Source organism: Carex rostrata, chromosome 5 (genome assembly GCF_964058835.1).
Source record: "Carex rostrata chromosome 5, lpCarRost1.2, whole genome shotgun sequence".
NCBI lineage: Eukaryota > Viridiplantae > Streptophyta > Magnoliopsida > Poales > Cyperaceae > Carex > Carex rostrata.
In genome coordinates, this window is record NC_135922.1 from 1,829,685 (window position 1) to 1,857,532 (window position 27,848).

The following is a 27,848-nucleotide window of genomic DNA, read 5'->3' on the forward strand; positions in this document are numbered from 1 at the left end:
AAAAAATACTTCCGAACTTTCTTCCTGACGAATGGAAAATGGAGAGTGGCCTCAACGGTTGACTGTATTATTTGCTGGCCGGAGCCATCGTGAGTGCCGTGCCGTTGTCTCTGGCTGGAGGTTGAGTATGAGCCACTTTGATTAATTTTGGCAAAGCCTATTTACTGGAATGTAATTATCTTTTATCAGTATGTAGTTGATCTTTATCGATCATTGCTTGATACCATGTGAAAATTAATCTAATTGAATGGATTAATTGCTTTATTGATGTACATCACATAATCTTTACAATCTACATTACAAATTATATATAATGTTGAAGGCTTAGAGAATTGTTTGAATACTCATCAAAAAAGGAAAGAAAAACAACGGTAAATAGACAAGAAAGGAAACAGGACGAAATAGAAAGAAAGGAAAGAATGAATTGAGCTGTTATGTAGTTTGGTCTGGCTCGACACAAGCCAGTTCAGTTATTAACGGGCTATTTAATATACATAGTTTAATAGTTTAATCAGATTCATTCACTTCATATTGGAGATATTATGGTCTATGGATGTTATAGCCAATGTTATGACAATTGTACTTTGGACTGTGTTTAAGTTAATTAGTAATTTTGTATGGAATATGTGTGAATTAATTATAAACAATTAAGTTAATTTGTATGAATTTGTTTGATTTGATATGCATGAATTTATTATGTGCATATGTTTATATGAATTTAGAATTTTTGATATATTTGTATGTATGAATTCAGCTGTAAAGTTAATTTATAGTAGTTGATTTGTTTAATTACAATTGAATTGAGAGTATTCCTTAGTAATTAATCATATAAATATTATTTTATTTTAGTCATAATTGATAAGATGTATTAAGAAAATTTAAGATATAGCAGGAAATAACATATACAAATTCATAAATTTGCCAAGTTAGTAACGAGCTAGCTCAGCTCGCTCGGACAAGCCACGAGTTAGCCTTGAGTAATAGTTTTAGCTCGGGACCTAAAATCCAAACTCGCTCGCTCAGCTTGATACACCAACAAGCTGAGTATGAGTGTGACCTAGCTCACTCTTTAACAGCTCATTGCCACCCCTACATGCATGGTATTTCGATTGTAATTGATGTAATCTTTTCTAGTAAAATTATCTCACTTCTAGGTTGGTCAAGGTGACATAATTTATAGAGCATGATCCCGCTGCATCCTCCGTTACGCTTACATTGAAATAGGCTGGCTGCTTAGGCTCTGGTAAGATTATAGTTTCTGTGGTAAGAAACATGATCACATCTGACATGATGGGTCGATCAACTTGATTTTCTTGTACACACAATAAAGCCACATGAATGCATCTCTCTATCTGTCTTTGGGACACTTGGGTTAATGTTGGACAAATTAGTTCAGAAATACTCCCATCTTTCCATGTAACCCATGCCTGCAAAAGGAAAAAAAAAATGCTATACTTGAACAGGAATTCTATTTTGTTCCTGAGATTAAATTGAGTACAAATAATTTATTTGTATAAAAGTGAGCTCCTAGCTTACATATCCAAGGAGGTTGAGAAAGTGTCCGTATCGGTGGAAACCCACATTCCTTTTGCCGCTGACAATCTCCAGAAGCAATACACCGAAGCTGAATACATCTGATTTCATTGAGAAAAGACCCTCAGATGCATACTCTGGAGCCATGTAACCGCTGATCAAAATAAAGAAGAAAAACATCATAATATGATGATATAAATCATTAGAATATTATATTTCTTCTAATTTCATTATCTTATTCACAGACATAGTAAGCATCATATATACTTACTGTGTTCCTACCACCCGATTGGTATTTGCTTGGAGCTCCTTGGGACCAAATATTCTGGCTAACCCAAAATCAGATATCTTTGGGTTCATTTCAGCATCTAAGAGAACATTACTTGCTTTCAAATCTCTATGAACAATTCTTAGCCTCGAGTGTTTGTGGAGATACAGGAGTCCTTGACCAATGCCTTCAATTATCTCAAATCGCCTTTCCCAATTTAGAAGTACTCGTCTTGTTTCATCTGTGATACAACAAATTATTAATACAGTAATATTGGAAAATGATTTGAATTATCTTTGCTATTACATTCCAACAACTCACTCAAAATTTCCTTGGTAGTCTTGCATGACGTTTAATAACAACCCTAGTGTTTATTACTGATGAATTAGTAAGTACTATGAAAAACAAAGAAAAGTTCCCTATAAAGAAATATAAGTTTTGCAAAATGGAACTAATATTCTAATTATGGTAACATAAGGAAAAAACTGATACAAGATTACAAAAGCCTTGCAAAAATAGGTTTCTAGAGACATACCAAAAATGAAATAGTCTAAGCTCTTGTTAGGCATAAACTCATAAATCAATATTTTCTCCTCTCCTTGTATGCACCACCCGACCAGCCGGACTAAGTTTCTGTGTTGCAACTTTGCGATAAGTTGGATTTCATTATTAAACTCAACTAGACCTTGACCCGAATATGTAGAAAGCCTCTTGACAGCTATCTCAAGTCCATCTTGTAGCACCCCCTAGAAGAAGAACTTCGAATTAATCACAATAAAACCAAATTCTTCTTTAAATTTCATCATAAATTATTTGTATACATTTTTCTAATTTGTCGGTTCTTTTAATGATTCCCTATACTTTAAGTAATGATTTTCTTGCTCTATTGCTGATAAAAGGAAGACTATCCGTATAGTAGTCAGTGACACGGTCCAAGATATAACTCGATGGATTCAAATTTGCTGAGATTTCAATTGATTAGATCAAAAAGGGCTGTGAGGGTGTAACAAAATAGGATTACCAATAGAATCATACTTGTAATATAATTAGTGGGGTTATTTGGTTATTGTCACTACTGCATTAAGCTCTTTAATTTGTAATTACCTTTTTATCAATCAAAAAACGTAAGATGGCAGTTGCATTCTTAATTACCATAAAAAATTAACAATTCAAATAAATAACAAAGAAAAAAGGAAAGTAAAGGAAGGAAATAGGAAGCACCTTATAGACGGGCCCAAATCCACCTTCGCCGAGTTTATTGTCCAATGCAAAGTTACTTGTCGCATTTGCTATTTCATTGAAATCGAAGAGGGGGAAATCTGCACTTCGTTCTCTGCTCCATAGATCCAGTGTTTTGTTGTTATTTGTGAGCATTTCTTCTTCTTGAGAAATCTCAGAGTCCAAATCATTAATGAAGGTATAAAGTGTTAGCTAAATTTTCATGCAAATGAACATGTTGACAATTAAGTACTGTTCAACTATATAAAGAGCTAAACCTGTGTATCTCAGTTTTCTGATCAACAAAAGGCCAATGAAGCAGCCAATAATAAGCAATGCCACTGATACACTGATGATTATAATGAGGCGCCTTCTCTTTCCTCCTGAAGAAATTTGTGAGGCTGAAATAATCAACAGATATCAATAGTTTAGTTATTTTGCAATTTTGCATAGATGAGGACTGAAGAAAAAGATTCAACATTCGTAAGGAACTAGTGGATAAATACGTTCAGAAAGTTGAAATTAGGTGGCAAATGTTCATCAAGTTGGATTCAGGTTAGATCACTTTCAAGTTTCAACTATTGTCTGGCCGGCTTCGGATTTGGGTTAATTATTTGGATTGCAAATAATTATTTTCTCTGGGTAATTTTCTGTCCCAGCTCGGTAGAGTTTGAATTGTATATATTGAGTCAAGAGTTTGTTAAGATCCTAATGTTCTACAGTACCAATCAGTGTTCAGTTCGATTAATGTTAGCACGTACCATTAGACTATTACGACAGCATTTTAAGTCAGGTGGTTATGTAATTTGGATATTGGTTCTGCATTTTGCATCTGTTAAGAATAAACAACGCACTAAATGGGGACAACAGACTGAATTAGGAATGTAAGGGTTCATAATTCAACTTGAATCATGTGTTCAAATAAAATTGTAAATGCACTGAGCACAGGGGCTATGAGGAATTGAGGACATTGAGGGCGGGCACAGCATATTTATATTTACTTGTCGTAAAAAAACTTGTGGATGTGATCCAGGGGAATCAAATCTGGAGGACCCCCCTCTCTCTCCTCTCTTTTGTATCCATCTCTCTTTAAAAGGAGGGTCCTCCTTTTCTCGATCCAGCTATCTAAATTCGTGAGTTAGCTCATGCCCAGTATGGCTGGTTCAAAATTCAAGATTAACCAGGTCTGTATTAACTAGTCAGTAACCATGGTTATTAAAAACAGATTGCTGTGAGCTATTGTATAATTTGAAAAATTATTCCAACTTATTATTTGTTGTTAGTTTGCTCTTAGGCCTAACCTGAATTTAGTATTTGTTTCATGCGTCTTGATTTTCCACAATATTTAATTGATTGATTGATGTGGGCATTGTTGACTATTAATAGTCTTGCTTGGCATTATTTAGACATCCTCGCTCATTCAACCAGAGGTCCCACATGGCTACATCAACCAAATATCTAACCTCCACTTGGGAGGTGCTGTGACTAAACAACTTGTTTTCTTCATTGAATAGTCAATTTTATTTTCTCTACAATTATCAATTAGTTTGTTATAATATACCAAACAATAATTTAGACTTACACATAACATTGAGCATGAAGAAGACAGGTACGGTCCACAAACATACAACAGGTGACATAACTAAACGCGGTATAGAAAATGCTGTTCACTAACTAATTGACTAATGAGCGAATGAACGAATATATGACTATTCAAACTGTTCCATACTTTCGGTTATGTTCCTATGCCAGTTATTGGCACACAGGGGAAGAAATTTAAACTATTTTATTAATTATAATTGTGCATACCAGTACTTTTCTTTGTCAGGGGAGGGAGCTCAGGAGGCAAGGCAGGGGGTGTTGCATCGATGAGAGAAAGATTAAAATATTGATAGGTTTCCATACGTATGTAACATTGGAAGCCTACCGTGGCCCCACACTGCTGCCCATATGCACTGGCTTGGAACTGGCCGATATATTGCTCTAGGCATGTATAGCAATCGTGTGGTGAAATGTCTCGAATACATTGTACCAGTCCATATAAGGTGATATTTCCAGTATATACCACGCCATTCTCAGTGATATTTCCAGTATAATTTGCAGTATTAACCTTGAACAAATTTGTGGAATTTACTACTCTATCTGCAAGGCTACCCATCAGATTGCTGTACACTTCTCCAAACTTTTCTGGATTTGAGATCTGATATAAGGCATAGACTGTGTGTGACCATGACTTTTCATCAGCGGTGATGGAGTTGGTATCAGAGTACCGGACGAAGCAGTTATCATACCATAAACCAGCTCTTATGCTACGTGTGCAATTGCTTTTTATTGCTTCTACTGCATTTAAGAGGCATGTTTGGCAGTCAGAAGAATTTATTTGGATGAGGCACAGTGCACGGCCGAAAACTTGGTCAGTGTCTTCTCCGAGGGTTTGAAAGGAGAAGCCGGTGCGCCATCCAGCCGAAGAAAGGTTAGAGAGCAGTTGGCTGCGATTAGATTGGTAGGTACTGTTTGTCGTGAAGTTTGATTCAGAGCACTTCAACAAAATGATGGCCGAAGTAGCAAGCTGAAAGATTGTTGCAAAGAAGAGGAGAAACAAGAGCAAGGAGCATTGTGGACGTGAATGAGAGGCCATGTTTGTGGCTTTTGGGGTTGAAAACACGAGGATTATTTGCTCTTTTGATAGGGTCATTACGTGTCACAATGGTTGTTGACTATAGAAGTCTCTTTGAACCGGAAAAGTTCAACCGTCCCATTCTTTCATTCTATAATAAATTCTTTGAATAGTTCTATCTTCTATGTGTATTTAACATTTAAATATATTTATTTTATATTTTAAATTATTATTTAGATTAAAAGAAATTGTTGTTTTAAATTGTGCGTGTACTAAATTTCTGGTTTTTAAAATATATTTATTTTTATCTTCGAAAAAAAAACATTTAATCAGTAGAATTTCTATATTTAATTGGTCCACATATTATATCTGCGGGACCAATATTGTACATATTGGTATTAATATTTATTATGAATTTTTCAAGAATATTTTGATGGGATGTCTTGTGTTTGAAGAATTAGTGCTATAGAGTTGTTATATCGACTTTATTGAGATATGTTTTAATATTTTAAAAAAGATTATTCTTCGTAGGTTTTTTTTTCAATATTAATGGCTTTAAATATATTAAATATCAACTAGTAATATATTGATAAAGTACATATTTACAACGAGTCAATTGACTCTAATTTTTATATTTAAAATTTTTTATTCTCATTAATTAATTTAAACTACTCTTATTATCTAATTCTAATTATTTACACTCTTAAATACCCAAATACCTCATTATACACATAAGATCTTGATCATAGGGAAAATATTGTGTTACCTCAGGGGATATGATTTCGGAATTGACGAATTCAAATCAACTAATTTGGTAACGAAATATTCTTGTTTAGATCTGAAAGTTTGATCAGAATCGGACGGTCCAGATGTAAACAGAAATATTGTGTTACCTCTGGGGATATGATTTCGGAATTGACAGGGTTACAGAGGAAATAGCGTGTTTTCTTCTGGATACTTTTGAGACGTCAGATCTTGGATCCAACGGATGATATTGTGTGGACCTTTCTGTTTTGTAAGCTTCCAAGCAAGTGTTGAGAATCTAGCCGCGAAGCTCCAGCGCGACTTTCTGAAAGCAGTCTTGGGCCATCTAGAGGTTTGCTGAAACCCGGCCGGGCTCAATCCGGACCGGTCCGCCCGTACCAGCTACCCAGGGTATCCATATCCGTGCCCGGATATAGACGAGTAAACGGGTACACGGATACGGGTATTAAACGGGCCGGTCACTGTTTTTTTGAAAAAAAACCCGGACCCGAGTGAACCCGTGCTTGCTCGTTGTACCCGTGCCCGCCCGTTGTACCCGTACTCGTGTACCCTATACTTGTCGTATCCATTTTTTGAAAAAAAATTTCAATTTTTTTCAAAACCCCGCCCCCCCCTCCCCCCCTCAACAGTTCAAATCAAGAAAAAAAAAAACAGAAAAAAGAAGAAAAAAAAAATTCGGAAATTCCCCCACCCTCTTAAAAAATTCCGATTTCAAATACTTGAATTCTTTAAACTTAACAAAATGAGTTGATTAACATTTCTTTTTCACTTATTAACATATAACATTTTTTTTCACTTATAAACATATAATGTTTATAACATTTTAATAGAAAAATAATCAGTTTTTTTCGACAACACTAAAACATTAACGAGATTTCATATTAAATTTAATTACAAACTTACGGGTGGCATCTCAAAAATAGCCACAAATATTGTTATTGACGTTGTTAAACTTTAATTGTTTTCTATATCTAAAAAATAGCCACAAATGTGAATAAAATAGTAACTTGGTGTACTATTAAGTTTTAATATGGTGATAATATTTAGTGATTAGATTGACATTTGATAATTTTTTTTAATAATCATTAGCATTTATCTTATATGTATATGTAATATGAGGAGGGATCAAGTTACAACATTAATTTTCAAAGTCCAAATCGTCGATCCAAACCGTTAGATGTAATCTCTACAATAAAATGTGCTTGGAGACCAAATTTTACATTTTTTGAATTTTTTTTATTATTTATTAAGATGGGTACAAAATTCAATGGTATGAATTTGACTAGTTTTTGTACCCACCATAATAAATAGTAAAAAAATTTCAAAAAATGTAAAATTTGGTCTTCAAGCACATTTTATTGTAGAAATCACATCTAACGGTTTGGATCGACGATTTGAACTTTGAAAATGTAAATAATGCTTGTTGTAACTTGTTGTAACTCAAAAAATGTTGTAACTTGATCCCTCCTCATGTAATATACATATATTATACAGAGCAAAGCTAGGGTGTGATGTGCTCACCAAGAGAGTTTGGTGAGCACAACTCCAAAAGTATATCGAATCGACATTAAATGTCGAATCCAAACCGTTGAAATCCATTAACTTCATGAGTGATGCATACACATGCAAAATTTTCAAAGTTTCAAGTTTATTTGCTGCAAGGTCAAGCAATCAAAGAAATAATAAAAATTGAATATATAAAATAACTTATAAATTAACTTATAAAATGTTAATTTCTTTGATCGTTTGACTGTGTAGCAAATAAACTTGAAACTTCTCAAAATTTTGCATGTACATGCATCACTTATGAAGTACATGGATTTTAACGGTTTGAATTCGGCATTTAAAGTCTATCCGATGAACTTTTGGAGTTGTGCTCACCAAACTCTCTAGGTGAGCACATCACACCCTAGCTTTACTCTATTATACATGTATTATATTATATTACATATACATATATATATACATGTATTATATTATATATACATATACATATATCATATTACATATACATACATATATACATGTATTATGAGTGTGACTAATATGTATTCGGTAGCACTTCGGCCGAAGTGCTATCGAATGCATTTAGTCACACTCTATGTATTATATTATAAATACATATACATATATTATACATATATACATATATATACATAGTGCATGCGGCCGCATTTTAAAACACGGAATATATGTATATGTATATCAGATTTGACCTCTTCTGATAAATCAGCAAGTCTGGACTGATACAGGGATCAAAATGCAAAAGTGATTATACCAGCATGTAGAGCATTAAAAAAATACATATAATTGACACAAATTTCAATTTATTTGGACTTTTCTACAGTTAGTTATGAATTTTCAAAATTTAGCTTTCGAAAAAACTCTAAACAGCCATAACTTTGGCTAGAAAAGTCGGATTTGCGCATATGATGACTTTTTGGAAAGGGGAGGGGGACGAGACGGATTCGAATATCATCTCGGGGAACCATCCCTGAATATCCGAAACATCAGAATTTAAAAAAAAAATCGTTTAGTGCCTCAAAAACTCAGTTTAAGTTTTCGTTCGACAGTAGACGTACAATGATCGGTATTTTGTTTAGTATAATTTAGGTTTTTGTAGTATAATTATTAATTGTAGAATTTTTTTAGTTTGCATATAGAGTAATTTAGCTTTTTGTATAATTATATTATATTATATAATTGTAGAAAAACCTAAATTATATATAATTATATGTAATTATATTATGAGGAGGGTTCAAATGCACCATTATTTTGGTGCTCCAATATGCTCCACATCTTTTATCTCCATTTTCAAAGTCCGAACGGTCGATCCGAACCGTTCAACATGATCTTCATAATAAAATATGTTTGGAGACCAAATTATATATTTTCTTGAATTGTTTTACTATTTTTTAAGATAGACACAAAATCAATTTTTTAAGGAGATTGTGGACTATCCGATAAAGTCATATTGTACCTATAAAAAAAAATAGTAAAAAATTTATAAAAAATATAAAATTTGGTCTCCAAGCATATTTTATTATGAAGATCATGTTGTGCGGTTCGGATCGATCATTCGGACTTTGAAAATGGAGATAAGGGATGTGTAGCATAGTGGAGCACCAAATGATGGTGCATTTGAACCCTCCTCTTATATTATATATACATATACATATACATATACATATATTATATTATACATATATTAATTAAATTTATGCAATTTAAAGTAATTGATTTAAGCAACATTGTTTTAAAATAATTAGTAATTTTGATTTATATTTAAAGTAATTGATTTGAGCAACATTGTTTTAAAATAATTAGTAATTTTAATTTATATTTTATTATAACAAAAAAATATTGAGTTCAAATATACAACCATGTCAAATAAATTTTAATTTAAATGAATTTGGATTTATAATTTATTGGTTTACAAAGAAAAAAAAAAACAGAAAAAAAATCAGCCTATCCGTGAACCCGGACTGCCCTACCCGTGAAAAAAAATCAGCCTATCCACCCAGAACCCGAGACGGGTACGGGTATGAAACGGATAAGGTAGAGTTTTTGAAAAAAAACCTATCTGTGCCCGTTTTACCCGAGCACCCGTTGTATTCGTACCCATTCTATCCGTTGTCCGTCACGGAATTACCCGTGTCCGGCCCGAGATACCCTGGAGCAAACCTGTAGGTCCATCACACGGTTGCAGAATGATACGGTTGCCGTGTTTTTTTTACATAAAGCTAATGATTACGTGTTGATCTGTTAAACGCTGTTTGGTGTTGGCTGTTCGGAATTGAATTCGGGATGGATTACTTTTTCCGACAACCGTGTGACAAATCTGGGGCTTTGGAGTCGGATGGGAGAGCCGTTTTAGGATAGAGATTTAACAGGTCAGTTTTCACTTCATTCAGTGTAAATGTTATTAAATTATGCAGTGATGCACTCGATTTTTGCCCTGCATGAAGTAAAAAGCTCTCCGTTAAAATACTTACCCACCTTTTTACTAAAGTGGTGCCTTTCCCGCGTGGAATTTGTTCAGATCTTCTGTGGCTGCGCCTATACATTTTTAATGTATTACTCCGTTGCGCAGCATTTTTTCAGCTTTAACCATGTAGCTAAAAAATATTAAAATTTTTACAATCAATATTCATTTATATATAAGGTAAATCTAATTCAATACAAAATTATTCATTATATTTGTGATAGTTAATTAATGCTCCCAAGTCACGATGAATTTAACCTACTCAGTCTTGACTATAAAATTAAATCACCTGTAACTCTGGGACGAATTTGTTTGATCTGAACTTTTTATTTTAAGCAGCTCCTTAGTTCACGCTACCTTACATTTCCTTAAGCCTCTTTAAGGGCTCCTTGGTCTCATTTTGTACGGATCTTAATTATTTCTCCGAGTCTTAACCCATCTCTTTTTAACTTCCTTAGCTATCACTTACAACTAATTAAACATCGGTTCTTTAAGTTTCTTTAAGACTTAATCATAGTATGAATTAAGAGATGTTGCCAAACAGCTTCTATGGTACTAGAGACACAGGTCGGAGTGTCGGAGTATGTACAGGACAAAGAAAACTATATAATATAAATATGACTCCATTCCATCTCTACTAGCTCAGATACCGTGTTTAACATGTTTTAACGTGTCAAACAATGAACTCACCGGTGAAATACCAAAATTAGTTGGCTCCCGGTTCAGTGCCACATCAGAATCTGAAGGAATTATAAGTGAATGTTACGTTGCAATTCAATTCTTGTGTGATTTTGCTAATGGACAATATGTTATAAGTATTGGTACTTGGATACCATTAATTAGCTACGCTTACACATAAGCTAAATTTTGTAACAATTATAATCAACGAGTCATATGGTTCGCAGCACTTGAGTCTATGATACAAACTATTTTATCTACTGTCGATCGAATAGTTAATTAAATATGCTGAAAATTTTGAAAATTTACCAAAAAAATGCTTCCTGGCCACTTTGCTTTTGAATTGAAAGATAATGGGTTCTTTGGTAATACTTCTGAACTTTCTTCCTGACGAATGGAAAATGGAGTAGTGGCCCCAACGGTTGACTGTATTATTTCCTGACCGGAGCCTTAGTGAGTGTCGTCGTCTCTGGTCGGAGGTTTGAGTATGAGCCACTTTGATTAATTTTGGCAAAGCCACTTTACTGGAATGTAATTCTCTTTTATCGGTATGTAGTTTGATGATCTTTGTTAAATTATAGATCTCATTATTTAATTAATATAGAAATAGAAATTTACTTATTTACAAATATAGATAGATAACGGTAACGTGTACATTCATTACTAAAATAGGAAATAGTACCAACGGCTAGTTTTGGAGCTTTGTAATTATAAATAGGAAATCTTGTAATAAGAAGAATACCTTTTTTTCTCAATATAATTTTCTCTCTTCATTTTATACTATCTATCTCTAAAATTCAACATGGTATCAGAGCAACAGATCTGAAATATACCGCCCAAGTACCACATAAACTAACAAAACTAGTCGGTACCAAAAAATAGCAAAAATCTGCAAAAATCAAAATGACTCAAGAAGGGCAAGGGCAACAAAAGCTAACACATATTTTGCTCAATGGCCAAAACTATTTATCATGGGCAAAGGCTGCATACACTAGTGGAAAAACAGAAATCAGGATCGGCCTATCTGGATCGGTTATATGGACACCCGATCCTAATAAGTATCTGGATCGGTTTATTTAAAAAAACCGATCCAAAAAACTATTCAGATCGGTTTTTAGTAACAACCGATCCTAGTTTATTACTATTAGGATCGGTTTTTTGTGGAAACGGATCCTGATACTATCAGGATCGGTTTTATTTTAGAACCGATCCTAATAGTTCAATCATTTGGATCAGTTTTTAGTAAAAACCGATCCTGATAGTATCAGGATCCGTTTCCAACAAAAACCGATCCTGATAATTAAAATATCTCAAATAAATCTTATTAATTGAAATATATCATAAAATAGCATCTGGATCGGGTCTATACATAATAACCGATCCAGATAACTTAAATACATATAACAAATTAAAATATATCAGAAAATAGCATCTGGATCGGTTTTTAGCAATAAAACCGATCCAGATACTATCAGGAACGGTTTTATTGCTAAAAACCGTTCTTGATAAATTTTTTTTTTTTTTTTTTTTTTTTTTTTTTTTTTTTTTTTTTTTAAGGTAGCATGGTAAAACCTGGCCAGCTTTCAAGTACTTTTTTTTTTTTTTTTAAAGAGGTTTATAATTAAATTAATTTCTTTAAAGAGGTCAAATTAAAGATATTTCATTCCCTATGTACATCATATATATGAACCGTCTGATCAAATTCGAAATAATATGGTCTTGGTCTAACCATATATATTTTGTTATCTCAGGTAATATGAATTCGTTTCCATTTGTTCATGACATCAATTAAGCAATTAATTTTATGGTATTAATTTATAAATAACAAATAAATAATTAAACAAACAATTATACAAACACAAACAAGTTGTTTATTTTTTTTTAAATAATCTCTGGTTATATATATATATCTCAGATAACTTAAATACATATAACAAATGAAATATATATCAGAAAATAGCATCTGGATCGGTTTTTAGCAATAAAACCGATCCAAATACTATCAGGAACGGTTTTATTGCTAAAAACCGTTCTTGATAATTTTTTTTTTTTTTTTTTTTTTTTTTTTTTTTTTTTTTTTTTTTAAAGGTAGCATTGTAAAACCTGGCCAGCTTTCAAGTATATTTTTTTTTTTAAAAAGAGGTTTATAATTGAATTAATTTCTTTAAAGATGTCAAATTAAAGATATTTAATTCCCTATGTACATCCTATATATGAACCGTCTGATAAAATTCGAATCAATATGGTCTTGGTCTAACCATATATATTTTGTTATCTCAGGTAATATGAATTCGTTTCCATTTGTTCATGACATCAATTAAGCAATTAATTTTATGGTATTAATTTATAAATAACAAATAAATAATTAAACAAACAATTATACAAACACAAACAAGTTGTTTATTTTTTTTTAAATAATCTCTGGTTATATATATATATCTCAGATAACTTAAATACATATAACAAATGAAATATATATCAGAAAATAGCATCTGGATCGGTTTTTAGCAATAAAACCGATCCAAATACTATCAGGAACGGTTTTATTGCTAAAAACCGTTCTTGATAATTTTTTTTTTTTTTTTTTTTTTTTTTTTTTTTTTTTTTTTTTAAAGGTAGCATTGTAAAACCTGGCCAGCTTTCAAGTATATTTTTTTTTTTAAAAAGAGGTTTATAATTGAATTAATTTCTTTAAAGATGTCAAATTAAAGATATTTAATTCCCTATGTACATCCTATATATGAACCGTCTGATAAAATTCGAATCAATATGGTCTTGGTCTAACCATATATATTTTGTTATCTCAGGTAATATGAATTCGTTTCCATTTGTTCATGACATCAATTAAGCAATTAATTTTATGGTATTAATTTATAAATAACAAATAAATAATTAAACAAACAATTATACAAACACAAACAAGTTGTTTATTTTTTTTTAAATAATCTCTGGTTATATATATATATCTCAGATAACTTAAATACATATAACAAATGAAATATATATCAGAAAATAGCATCTGGATCGGTTTTTAGCAATAAAACCGATCCAAATACTATCAGGAACGGTTTTATTGCTAAAAACCGTTCTTGATAATTTTTTTTTTTTTTTTTTTTTTTTTTTTTTTTTTTTTTTTAAAGGTAGCATTGTAAAACCTGGTCAGCTTTCAAGTATATATATTTTTTTAAAAAGAGGTTTATAATTGAATTAATTTCTTTAAAGATGTCAAATTAAAGATATTTAATTCCCTATGTACATCCTATATATGAACCGTCTGATAAAATTCGAATCAATATGGTCTTGGTCTAACCATATATATTTTGTTATCTCAGGTAATATGAATTCGTTTCCATTTGTTCATGACATCAATTAAGCAATTAATTTTATGGTATTAATTTATAAATAACAAATAAATAATTAAACAAACAATTATACAAACACAAACAAGTTGTTTATTTTTTTTTAAATAATCTCTGGTTATATATATATATCTCAGATAACTTAAATACATATAACAAATGAAATATATATCAGAAAATAGCATCTGGATCGGTTTTTAGCAATAAAACCGATCCAAATACTATCAGGAACGGTTTTATTGCTAAAATCCGTTCTTGATAATTTTTTTTTTTTTTTTTTTTTTTTTTTTTTTAAAGGTAGCATTGTAAAACCTGGCCAGCTTTCAAGTATATTTTTTTTTTAAAAAGAGGTTTATAATTGAATTAATTTCTTTAAAGATGTCAAATTAAAGATATTTAATTCCCTATGTACATCCTATATATGAACCGTCTGATAAAATTCGAATCAATATGGTCTTGGTCTAACCATATATATTTTGTTATCTCAGGTAATATGAATTCGTTTCCATTTGTTCATGACATCAATTAAGCAATTAATTTTATGGTATTAATTTATAAATAACAAATAAATAATTAAACAAACAATTATACAAACACAAACAAGTTGTTTATTTTTTTTTAAATAATCTCTGGTTATATATATATATCTCAGATAACTTAAATACATATAACAAATGAAATATATATCAGAAAATAGCATCTGGATCGGTTTTTAGCAATAAAACCGATCCAAATACTATCAGGAACGGTTTTATTGCTAAAAACCGTTCTTGATAAATTTTTTTTTTTTTTTTTTTTTTTTTTTTTTTTTTTTTTTTTTTTTTTTAAAGGTAGCATTGTAAAACCTGGCCAGCTTTCAAGTATATTTTTTTTTTTAAAAAGAGGTTTATAATTGAATTAATTTCTTTAAAGATGTCAAATTAAAGATATTTAATTCCCTATGTACATCCTATATATGAACCGTCTGATAAAATTCGAATCAATATGGTCTTGGTCTAACCATATATATTTTGTTATCTCAGGTAATATGAATTCGTTTCCATTTGTTCATGACATCAATTAAGCAATTAATTTTATGGTATTAATTTATAAATAACAAATAAATAATTAAACAAACAATTATACAAACACAAACAAGTTGTTTATTTTTTTTAAATAATCTCTGGTTATATATATATATCTCAGATAACTTAAATACATATAACAAATGAAATATATATCAGAAAATAGCATCTGGATCGGTTTTTAGCAATAAAACCGATCCAAATACTATCAGGAACGGTTTTATTGCTAAAAACCGTTCTTGATAATTTTTTTTTTTTTTTTTTTTTTTTTTTTTTTTTTTTTTAAAGGTAGCATTGTAAAACCTGGTCAGCTTTCAAGTATATATATTTTTTTAAAAAGAGGTTTATAATTGAATTAATTTCTTTAAAGATGTCAAATTAAAGATATTTAATTCCCTATGTACATCCTATATATGAACCGTCTGATAAAATTCGAATCAATATGGTCTTGGTCTAACCATATATATTTTGTTATCTCAGGTAATATGAATTCGTTTCCATTTGTTCATGACATCAATTAAGCAATTAATTTTATGGTATTAATTTATAAATAACAAATAAATAATTAAACAAACAATTATACAAACACAAACAAGTTGTTTATTTTTTTTTAAATAATCTCTGGTTATATATATATATCTCAGATAACTTAAATACATATAACAAATGAAATATATATCAGAAAATAGCATCTGGATCGGTTTTTAGCAATAAAACCGATCCAAATACTATCAGGAACGGTTTTATTGCTAAAAACCGTTCTTGATAAATTTTTTTTTTTTTTTTTTTTTTTTTTTTTTTTTTAAAAGGTAGCATTGTAAAACCTGGCCAGCTTTCAAGTATATTTTTTTTTTTAAAAAGAGGTTTATAATTGAATTAATTTCTTTAAAGATGTCAAATTAAAGATATTTAATTCCCTATGTACATCCTATATATGAACCGTCTGATAAAATTCGAATCAATATGGTCTTGGTCTAACCATATATATTTTGTTATCTCAGGTAATATGAATTCGTTTCCATTTGTTCATGACATCAATTAAGCAATTAATTTTATGGTATTAATTTATAAATAACAAATAAATAATTAAACAAACAATTATACAAACACAAACAAGTTGTTTATTTATTTTTAAATAATCTCTGGTTATATATATATATCTCAGATAACTTAAATACATATAACAAATGAAATATATATCAGAAAATAGCATCTGGATCGGTTTTTAGCAATAAAACCGATCCAAATACTATCAGGAACGGTTTTATTGCTAAAAACCGTTCTTGATAATTTTTTTTTTTTTTTTTTTTTTAAAGGTAGCATTGTAAAACCTGGTCAGCTTTCAAGTATATATATTTTTTTAAAAAGAGGTTTATAATTGAATTAATTTCTTTAAAGATGTCAAATTAAAGATATTTAATTCCCTATGTACATCCTATATATGAACCGTCTGATAAAATTCGAATCAATATGGTCTTGGTCTAACCATATATATTTTGTTATCTCAAGTAATATGAATTCGTTTCCATTTGTTCATGACATCAATTAAGCAATTAATTTTATGGTATTAATTTATAAATAACAAATAAATAATTAAACAAACAATTATACAAACACAAACAAGTTGTTTATTTTTTTTAAATAATCTCTGGTTATATATATATTTCTCAGATAACTTAAATACATCTAACAAATGAAATATATATCAGAAAATAGCATCAGGATCGGTTTTTAGCAATAAAACCGATCCAGATACTATCAGGAACGGTTTTATTGCTAAAAACCGTTCTTGATAATTTTTTTTTTTTTTTTTTTTTTTTAAGAACAACTTTGAAAATAAAATAGTATTAGAATCAGTTATTTCAAATAACCAATTCTAATACTATTTTTTTGTATATGGCATATGGTTCAATTATATGGTTGTTGTATATGTAATTAGTGTGGTGATTAATAGAATATATATATATGGTTGTTGTATATGGCATATGGTTCAATTATAAATATTTTTTGATGAAAATTAATGTAATTTACATTATTAAAATTTATGTGATAATATAATTAGTTATTTGACATTGATATTTCATTTTGAAGTCATTTTGACTATTGAATTTTTTTATACAATCATGCATGATGCATCAATGACTTGTGCCATATAATAATATACATAGGACTTGAACCCTTGTTGTGTGGGGTTGTGAAGGAACGAATACGAATATTAGCATTTGGTCGATCGGAACCGTTAAAATGAAAGAATGTCATATTAATTTCACCATTATAAAATTTGGTACAATTCGGGATTCGTGTACTAGTTCATCAAAGCAAAACAATATAGCAACATCGCACGGCCGTAAATAATTTACGTTGGATCAAAACTTACAGTTGTCGGGCCTTCGGCACTTTTACGTTATTAATGTTCCATGTTATATCTTGATCATTTTAAAAATTATTACATGTCATTTAATTACAGACCCACCGTTGGATGATCATGCAGAAATGAACGGTCTGCATTCCATTTAACAATTTGATGCCATTAATAATAATAAAATTGTACAAAATTGATCATAGTAGAGTTGATTTGGCCATACAAACACAAATAAATAAATTTGATATTTTTCACATTTTTCTTAATATTTATCTGTGTACATGCATTATCAACAGAAAAGAAAATAAATGGTAGCCGTTTGATGGTTGATAGACCATCAATATGAGTGGGGTTTACCGCAGTGATCTTTCTTATATATAGTATCAGGATCGGTTTTTTATAAAAAACCGATCTTGATACTATTTTTTTTCAAAGTTGGTTCTGCAGCAAAAAAAAAAAAAAAAAAAAAAAAAAAAAAAAAAAAAATTATCAAGAACGGTTTTTAGCAATAAAACCGTTCCTGATAGTATCTGGATCGGTTTTTTATAAAAAACCGATCCTGATTTTTTTTTTTTTTTTGCAGAACCCATTTTGAAAAAAAAATTTATCAAGATCGGTTTTTATATAAAAAACCGATCCTGATACTATTTTTTTCAAAGTTAGTCCCGCCAAAAAAAATTAGTATTAGGATCGGTTTTTTATAAAAAACCGATCCTGATACTATTAGGATCGGTTTTTTATAAACAACCGATCCTAATGATAACTCCCTATATAACCTGCTTAGGGTTCTTCTTATTTTCATTCCGCGCCTCTCATTTTCAACTTAGCGTCTCTCTCACTGTCTCCGTCTCTCCCTCTGTACTCTTTGTGTCTCTCTCTCTGTCTCCGTCTCTCCCTCTCCTCCGTGTCTCTCTCTCTCTTTCTCTCCGTCTCTTCCTCTCAAAGCCGAGCCTCTCGCACCTCCGGCTCGGCCGATCAACTATTACGGTATTAACTTTATATAATTTTCTCATTATTATGCTTTAAAAACACATTTTTTTGTATTTTTTATTGTAAAATGTTTTTCCATCTAATTGTTACATTTGTTTTTATTTTTAGGATCTTTTTTAATCTCAAGTGATGTGATTGCAAAAGAGGTAATTATTGATTTTTTTATTGTTGTGCTTTACATTAATTGCATAAATGTGTGTTAATTGAAGAAATAGCTCAATTAGTCACTTGTATGTTTGTTAATTAATTTTTTTTGGATTTAAATTTCTTGTTATAATATGTAATGCTTCACAAAACTTTGTATGAACATGAATTTTTTGTAATAATTTAAGATGTGTATGATATTTAATTTATGATGTGTATATGATATTTGATTATTGTTTCTTACTGTGCAAAAAAAAATATATTTAGGATGCTGGCCAGCAAAATATATATGGAAGCTGGTTAAATAAATAAAAATATTTTTTTTAGCTTCAATAAAACATCAGGATCGGTTATTTTAAACAACCGATCCAGATTACTACTATTATGATCGGTTATTTTTTTAAAAACCGATCCAGATTTCAGATCCTCATTCCAACAAAAAAAAAAGTATCAGGATCGGTTTTATATAAAAACTGATCTTGATAGTTCGTATCTGGATCGGTTTTTATTTAAAAACTGATCTAGATATGAAATTTTTAATAAAAAAAAATATTCGAAAATATTATCAAGAACGGTTTTTATATAAAAACTGATCTTAATAGTTCCTATCTGGATCGGTTTTTATTCAAAAACTGATCTAGATATGAAATTTTTAATAAAAGAAAATATTCGAAAATATTATCAAGAACGGTTTTTATATAAAAACTGATCTTAATAGTTCCTTTCTGGATCGGTTTTTATTCAAAAACTGATATAGATATGAAATTTTTAATAAAAAAAAATATTCGAAAATATTATCAAGAACGGTTTTTATATAAAAACTGATCTTAATAGTTCCTATCTGGATCGGTTTTTATTCAAAAACTGATCTAGATAACTACTATTAAGATCGGTTTTATGAAAAAACCGATCCTATTAGTTTCTATTTGGAACGGTTCTTTAAAAAATATAAAACCGATCCTGATAGTATCAGTATCGCCTTCATCAGGATCGGTTGGATTCCGTTACTGATATGTGTATATAACCGATCCTGATTCCATATTTTCCACTAGTGATATAGAGCTCTAAGTGGTCGGGAGGTGTTAGAATATATCACCGGCGAGATGAAAGAGCCAACGGTAGTAAATCCAGAAAATAAGACCGAAATTGAAAAAAAGGCAGCAAAAAATTGGAGAACAAAAAATGATAGAATCATAACCTTGCTCATGTTGTCAATGGAACCAACCGTAGCCGACCTCTTCGAGACGGCCGACACGGCGTATGAGTTGTGGGAAGCCGTAAAAACCATGTACGGGCAACAAAATAATTTTTCCCATATCTATCAACTTATGCAAGAAATCCAACAAGAAAAGCAAGGAACAAGAAGTAATACCGAGTACCTCGGTGCTCTTAAGAAGAAAAAGGCCGAACTTCGGACTTACCGGCCTCTAACCACAGATCTGACCACACTTCAGAAACGAGATGAAGAAGATGACATCTTTCAATACCTCGCCGGGTTAAATCCGAGCTATGAAGCGGTAAGGTCTCAAATCATGACTACGGTACCTCTTCCCTCTTATTCTCAAATTCAAAACTTAATTCAACAAGAGGAAAGTAGGAGGTCAGTCATGGGTGGTCTACAGATCACAAAATCTGAGGAACACGAGATTCGTGGTTTAGCCGTAAAAAACCCCAATTTCAATCAAAATCGACCAAATCAAAACAAAAATGAAAAATGCAATCACTGTAAAAGAGAGGGTCACACTCAAGATCGGTGTTGGTTTCTCTATCCGCATCTCAAACCTAAAAAAATTAGAGGAGAGAAAGGAGGAGATGGGCAAAATTGGGGAAGAAACGGTGAAAAAAATAAAACATACGCGGTTTCAAACGAAGAAGAAGGGGTCAATAGACTAACGGGTCCGAATCAAGTCGGATTGGGAACCCACATGTATCCAGGCGGACCCATTAGCCACTCTGGAGGATTCAGCGACCCAATGTTCAGACCCATTACAAATAGCGGACCCGTTACTGGTTATTTCGGACCCATTAGCCAGTCTGGCGGATATGTTGATCATCTAGGCGGACCCAATAAACTAGGCGGACCCGTTAACTCAGTTTTTTACGGAAACGGGTCAGGTCTAGCGGGTCAGTTCCCATATGACGCTGGCGGGTCAGTTCAACCGGGTCAGGGGCAGAATTGCGCTGGCGGGTCAAGTTCAACCGGGTCAGGAGCTTATTATAGCACTGGCGGGTCAATAAACGGGTCAGGAGGTGGATATGGCGCTGGGGATCAAGTGCATCAAGCTATGGAGCATCTTTCTGCGCTGCTTGGGAGCCAAAACACCCCTAGTGCATGTGGTATTGCCTCTAACTCAAAAGATTTATTTTTTAACCAAATTATTATAGATAGTGGAGCAACCGACCATATGTTTGGTAACAAACAATTGTTATCAAATATAAACCCGACCAAGAATGATAAATTTGTCTTAGTTGCAAATGGCATGAAGGCACCAATAAATGGCATAGGGGAAATTAATTTATGTAACAAGTTAATTAAAAATGTTTTATACTTAGAAACATTTCCCATAAACTTACTTTCTATAAATAAATTAACACAACAATTAAATTGTAATGCAATTTTCTCTTGTAAAAACGTCGTATTTCAGGACCGGGAAACCGGAGTCAAGATTGGTGAGGGATTTTTACAAAACGGACATTATTTATTGAACTCCAAGCAATTTAATTTGTGTGCTTCCGCAAAGACCGTTAATTTTGATCTATGGCACAAGAGACTTGGGCATCCATCCGATAAGACTTTAAGTAGTATTTTAGATTTTAAAAATTCAAATTATATGAATTGTGAAACATGTAAGTTAGCTAAGCAAACAAAGCTTCCTTTTGTACCTTTCTTTAGCAAAACTAAGGCTTTATTTGATTTAGTTCACTCCGATGTATGGGGACCGGCCCCAATTGATTCATATAATGGATTTAAGTATTTTGTTATTTTTATTGATGATTTCTCAAAAACTACTTGGTTGTATTTATTAAAATCTAAAGATGAAGTGTTTGGGTGTTTTTTTGAATTCTTATGTCTTATAGAAACTCAATTTAATGCCAAACTCAAAATTTTTAGATCGGATAATGGAACTGAATTTATAAACAACAAATTTTCAAACCTTTGTAGAGAAAAATGAATCATACATCAAACAACTTGCATAAATACTCTGGAACAAAATGGAGTATCGGAAAGAAAAAATAGACATTTATTAGAAATGACACGAACTTTACTATTTCAAAATAATGTTCCTAAAATTTATTGGTCGGATGCCCTACTATGTGCCACACATTTAATTAATAGACTACCAAGTGTGGGTTTATGTAATAAAAGTCCGTTAGAAATCATCTACCAACAAAAAATTACATATGACCATTTAAGAATATTTGGTTGCACAAGTTTTGTGCATATCAAAAGAAAAGATAAACTTGATTTTGTGTCACAAAAAACTATATTTTTAGGATACTCATATTACAAAAAGGGTTATAAATGTTATGATCCAATTAACAAAAAATTATATCTTTCTAGAAATGTTACATTTTTTGAAAATGAGCCATACTTCAAAGAAAAAGTATTTGACCAAACAAATATAAACAACCACATTGTGATGCCTTACATGGATGACTTAAATTGTGAACCAACCAATATTTGTGAAAATGAAGTTAGTGAAATTAATAATAACACAAGTGAAGGTTTAGTACAAAATAATTTAGGAATTAGAAGGTCACCTAGGATACCAATACCATCAACTAGACTTAGAGATTATGAAACCTACACGGTTCAATACCCCATAGAAAATTTTGTTTCTTATAACAAAATTTCATCCGAATACCATACATTTCTCACTTGTGTTGAAAATAAATTAGAACCAAACAATTATCAAGACGCCATTGAAAATCCAATTTGGTGCAAAGCCATGAAAGAAGAACTTAATGCCTTAGAACAAAATGAAACTTGGAAAATAGTCCTCTTACCAAAAAATAAGAAACCGGTTGGATGTAAATGGGTATATAAAATCAAATATAATAGTGATGGTACCATAGAACGGTATAAGGCAAGATTAGTTGCCAAAGGGTTTACACAAACCTGTAGAATAGATTATAATGAAACCTTTGCACCGGTGGCAAAAATGAATACCGTTAGAATTTTATTCTCTATTGCCGTAAATAATGGTTGGGACCTTTACCAAATGGATGTTAAAAATGATTTCCTTCAAGGAACACTTGAAGAGGAGGTGTATATGACATTACCACTCGGTCATAAATTGGAAAACAATTCTAACTTGGTATGTAGGCTAAATAAATCAATCTACGGATTGAAGCAATCTCCAAGGGCATGGTATGACAAACTTAGCTCTTATTTAATTTCTTGTAATTTTAAGGTTAGTAATGCCGACCATTCTCTATTTACCAATTGTGATGGAACCAACACAACTCTAATTCTAGTATACGTAGATGACATTATAGTTACCGGAAATAATTTTGAACATATCCAAACAATAAAAAAACAATTAAAAGAAAATTTTGATATAAAAGATTTAGGATACCTCAAGTATTTTTTAGGAATAAAAGTGGCATTTTCAAATAAAGGACTTTTTATCTCACAAAGGAAATATACACTTGATTTATTAAAAGAAACCGGCAAACTAGGATGCAAACCGGCCTCTACCCCATTTGATTACAAACATAAATTGAATAGTGAAGATGGTGAACCAATAAAAGATATGAACCAATTTCAAAGACTTGTAGGAAAATTAATCTACCTAACGGTTACTCGTCCGGATATATCTTTTTCCATAAGCCAAATTAGTAAGTTCATGCACTCACCTAGAACACCACATTTAGAAGCTATAAATAGAATTTTGAGATATTTAAAAGGGAATCCCGGAAGGTGCATTTTGATGAAAAACAATAACTCTAACAACATATGTGGCTATTCCGATGCAGATTGGGCCGGAAGCTTCGATAGAAAATCGACAACCGGTTTTTGCACATTTGTAGGCGGAAATTTAGTCACATGGAAAAACAAGAAACAAAATGTTGTGGCACGTTCAAGTGCCGAAGCGGAGTATCGTGCCATGGCATCAACCGCAAGCGAATTAACTTGGATTAAGCAACTTTTGTCAGACATGGGGTTTAAAACTCAAGAACCTATGAAAATGTTTTGTGATGACAACTCGGCACGACACATAGCATCAAATCCCGTGTTTCATGAGCGAACGAAACATATAGAAGTAGATTGCCACTTCATTAGAGAGAAAGTTCAAGCAAAAGAAATAGAAACACCGTATGTTAAAAGTGAAGATCAACTTGCGGATATTTTCACCAAAGGCTTGGACCCGAATCCATTTGAAAGGATTACTAGCAATCTAGGATTATCTGATATATACATTCCTAGCTTGAGGGGGAGTGTTAAATTATAGATCTCATTATTTAATTAATATAGAAATAGAAATTTACTTATTTACAAATATAGATAGATAACGGTAACGTGTACCTTCATTACTAAAATAGGAAATAGTACCAACGGCTAGTTTTGGAGCTTTGTAATTATAAATAGGAAATTTTGTAATAAGAAAAATACTTTTTTTTCTCAATATAATTTTCTCTCTTCATTTTATACTATCTATCTCTAAAATTCAACAATCTTTATCATTGCTCTGATACTATATGAAATTTATTTAATTTAATGAATTAATTGCTTTATTGATGTATATCTCATTATCTTTACAATCTACATTACAAACTATATATAATATTGTTGAAGGCTTAGAGAATCGCTTGAATACTCATCAAAAAAGGAAAGAAAAACAACGGTAAATACACAAGAAAGGAAACAGGATGAAATAGAAAGAATAAAGGAAAGAATGAATTGAGCTGTTATGTTAATCCATGCAAGGTACTTCCATTGTAATTGATGTAATTTTTTCTAGTAAAATTATCTCACTTTTGGGTTGGTCAAGGTGACATAATTTATAGAGCATGATCCCACTGCTTCCTCCGTTACTCTTACATTGAAATAGGCTGGTTGCTTAGGCTCTGGTAAGATTATACTTTCTGTTGTAAGAAACACGATCACATCTGACATGATGGGTCGATCAACTTGATTTTCTTGTACACACAATAAAGCCACATGAATGCATCTCTCTATCTGTCTTTGGGACACTTGGGTTAATGTTGGGCAAATTAGTTCAGAAAAATTGCCATCTTTCCATCTAACCCATGCCTGAAAAAGGAAAAAAAAAATGCTAGATTTTAATAGGAATTATATTTTGTTCCTGAGATTAAATCGAGTACAAGTAATTTCAATGTAGAAAAGTGAGCTCCTAGCTTACATATCCAAGGAGGTTGAGAAAGTGTCCGTATTGGTGGAAACCCATATTCCTTTTGCCGCTTACAATCTCTAGAAGCAATACACCGTAGCTGAATACATCTGATTTCATTGAGAAAAGACCCTCTGATGCATACTCTGGAGCCATGTAACCGCTGAGTTAACTTGGAATCGGACAGAACCGAGCCGAGTTTCACCCAAGTCTCGCGCCTATGCGAGTTTTTGAGCAAAAATCGGATGAATAGTGCTTGACTCGGCCGAGTTTTTTTATTTTCCAGCCGAGTTCACCCGAGTCAAGCCGATTCCGGCCGAGTCACACCGAGTTTACTGTTGGTCTCCCGCCTTAGTCAGTACATGGGCAGTGAAAATCATTGTCCTAGACTGATTTGGTCTCCCGCCTTAGCTTTCTGTTGTATCTTGAGGTTGAGAGCAAGAAAATCATTGTTATTGATTTGAGTTTTAAGTTCAGTTTTGCATCTTTTGAAGAAGGAAATGGTGCTCAGAAAAAAATTAGAAAGGGGGAAGTCCTTCGCAGAGTTAGGAGGAAGAATCTTTAGTTATTTCTATACCTAGACTTGGTGTATAATTTTGTACTATAGAAAATTCGAATTTGCAGTGGTTCATGATAAACCTTGTCCATTTTATATCGTGATCCCACAACTATTTTTTTTTCTGTTGAACAAAATACTTGGTCAAAGACTCAAAAGTGTACTGGTTTGCTTGAGTGCCGGCTTGTAGCCTGCGAAGCCATTAATTATTGTTTTTATATTTAACTAGTGTAGGAGATGCAAACACCGTGGTTTGTTTATTTATTTTTGGATAAAGTAAAGAATGAGATTGTACTATATTACAAATTAAATGTGATTGTTAAGAAAATATAAAATGTAGAAATTAAATATTTTATTTCTCTTTTGTGAATATCATTAACGTTTTTATTATTATTTTATGAAATAGTCTATTTTATTATTAAAATTAGATAATTTTAATATTTTAAGTAATTACACTGCAAATTAAATTAATTATTATCCATCAGAACTTAATTATTATGAGTGTTATAAATATTTAAACTGTTAACTATCAAAATATCAATTTTTCTATTTTATTTAGTACAAAATAAGTTTCTGCCAAAAAAATCTAAGTTGCCGATCCGATTCAGTCCGATTTATCCGATTCTGATTTCATGACCAAGTGACTGATTCTGATTCCGATTCCGATTTTCAGAACCATGCTACTAATAGTCTTGCATGGAATTAGATCCATTGCTTGGAATTAAACCAGACTTTGTTCAGATTTACCATAACTTGTTATTAGATCATCCAAATACCAAAATTCAGGTTTTAAAAGTACCTGACTTGGTTTTTATTGACTGGTTATGTTCCGATACCAGTTATTGGCACACATGAGAAGAAATTTATACTAGTTCATTAATTATAATTGTGCATACCAGTACTTTTCTTTGGCAGGGGAGAGAGCTCAGGAGGCAAGGCAGGGGGCGTTGCATCGATAAGAGAAAGATCAAAATATGGATAAAGCTCCATACGTATGTAACATTGGAAGCCTGACATGGTCCCACCCTGCTTCCCCTCTGCATAGGCTCGGAGCTGGGATCTATATTGCTGTAGGCATGTATAGCAATCGTCTCGCGAAATGTCTCGAATACACTGCACCAGTCCATAAAATGTTATACTTGCATTATATTTTGCTGTATCAACCTTGAACAAATTTGTGGAATTAGCTGCTCTATCTGCAAGGCTATCCATCAGATTGCTGTACACATCTTGAAATTTGTCGGGATTTGAGATGGGACTTGAGACGTTAGCTGTGCTGTAGAGTATCATCGACCATGACTTTTCGTCAGAGATGGTGGAGTTGGTATTAGAGTACCGGAGGAAGCAGTTACGATCATACCATAAACCAGCTCTTATGCTAAGTGCACAATTGGTTTTTATTGCTTCTACCGCATTTAGGAGGCATGTTTCGCATTCAGAAGAATTATATGTGACGAGGCATAGTGCGCGGCCGAAAACTTGGTCAGGGGCTTCTCCAAGGATTTGAAAGGAGAAGCCGGTGGGCCATCCAGCCGAAGAAAGGTTAGAGAGCATTGTGTTGCGATTAGATTCGTAGGTACTGTTCGTCGTGAAGTTTGAATCAGAGCACATGGGAAAAATGATGGCCGAAGTAGCAAGCTGAAAGATTGTTGCAAAGATGAGGAGAAACAGGCGCAAGGAGCTTTGTGGAGATGAATTACAATGAGATGCCATGTTTGTGGCTTTTGGAATAGAAAACAGGAGGATGATTTGCTCTTTTCATAGAGCAATTATGTGTCAGAATGGTAATTAATAAAGTTGACTATAACTCTCTTTGAAGTTTAAACTGCCCAAATTAGTTTGAATCGGCCTAATATTTGACTTGGCCCAAACATTTGCTATTTGGGCCAAGTCAAACTTATTTTAGGGCTTAGGGTTAGTTTTTCCATGGCTAGGCTCATTCTATAATAAGTT

General features: G+C 31.8%; 2 protein-coding genes across 5 annotated transcripts; both read right to left on the minus strand.

The window, feature by feature from the left end:
• Positions 1 to 866: 866 nt before the first annotated feature.
• On the minus strand, positions 867 to 27,848 carry LOC144554027 (cysteine-rich receptor-like protein kinase 19). Of its 4 annotated transcripts, XM_078302227.1 has the most exons (8): positions 27,768 to 27,848; positions 26,792 to 27,706; positions 3,298 to 3,399; positions 3,023 to 3,183; positions 2,337 to 2,547; positions 1,805 to 2,042; positions 1,537 to 1,687; positions 867 to 1,427 (listed from the first exon to the last, which is right to left on the minus strand). In XM_078302227.1, the coding sequence occupies exons 2-8, from the start codon at positions 27,606 to 27,608 to the stop codon at positions 1,140 to 1,142; spliced, it is 1,968 nt and encodes a 655-aa protein (XP_078158353.1). In that variant the 5' UTR covers positions 27,609 to 27,706; positions 27,768 to 27,848; the 3' UTR covers positions 867 to 1,139. The 4 variants fall into 4 exon arrangements, with proteins under 4 accessions (XP_078158353.1, XP_078158351.1, XP_078158352.1 ...); XM_078302225.1 differs by lacking the exons at positions 26,792 to 27,706; positions 27,768 to 27,848 and adding an exon at positions 4,829 to 5,719 and having other exon boundaries at positions 3,298 to 3,402; XM_078302226.1 differs by lacking the exons at positions 26,792 to 27,706; positions 27,768 to 27,848 and adding an exon at positions 4,835 to 5,718 and having other exon boundaries at positions 3,298 to 3,402.
• On the minus strand, positions 24,913 to 25,500 carry LOC144554031 (receptor-like serine/threonine-protein kinase SD1-7). Its single transcript, XM_078302231.1, has 2 exons — positions 25,352 to 25,500; positions 24,913 to 25,242 (listed from the first exon to the last, which is right to left on the minus strand). Exons 1-2 carry the CDS (start codon positions 25,493 to 25,495, stop codon positions 24,955 to 24,957), a joined length of 432 nt encoding a protein of 143 aa, XP_078158357.1. The 5' UTR covers positions 25,496 to 25,500; the 3' UTR covers positions 24,913 to 24,954.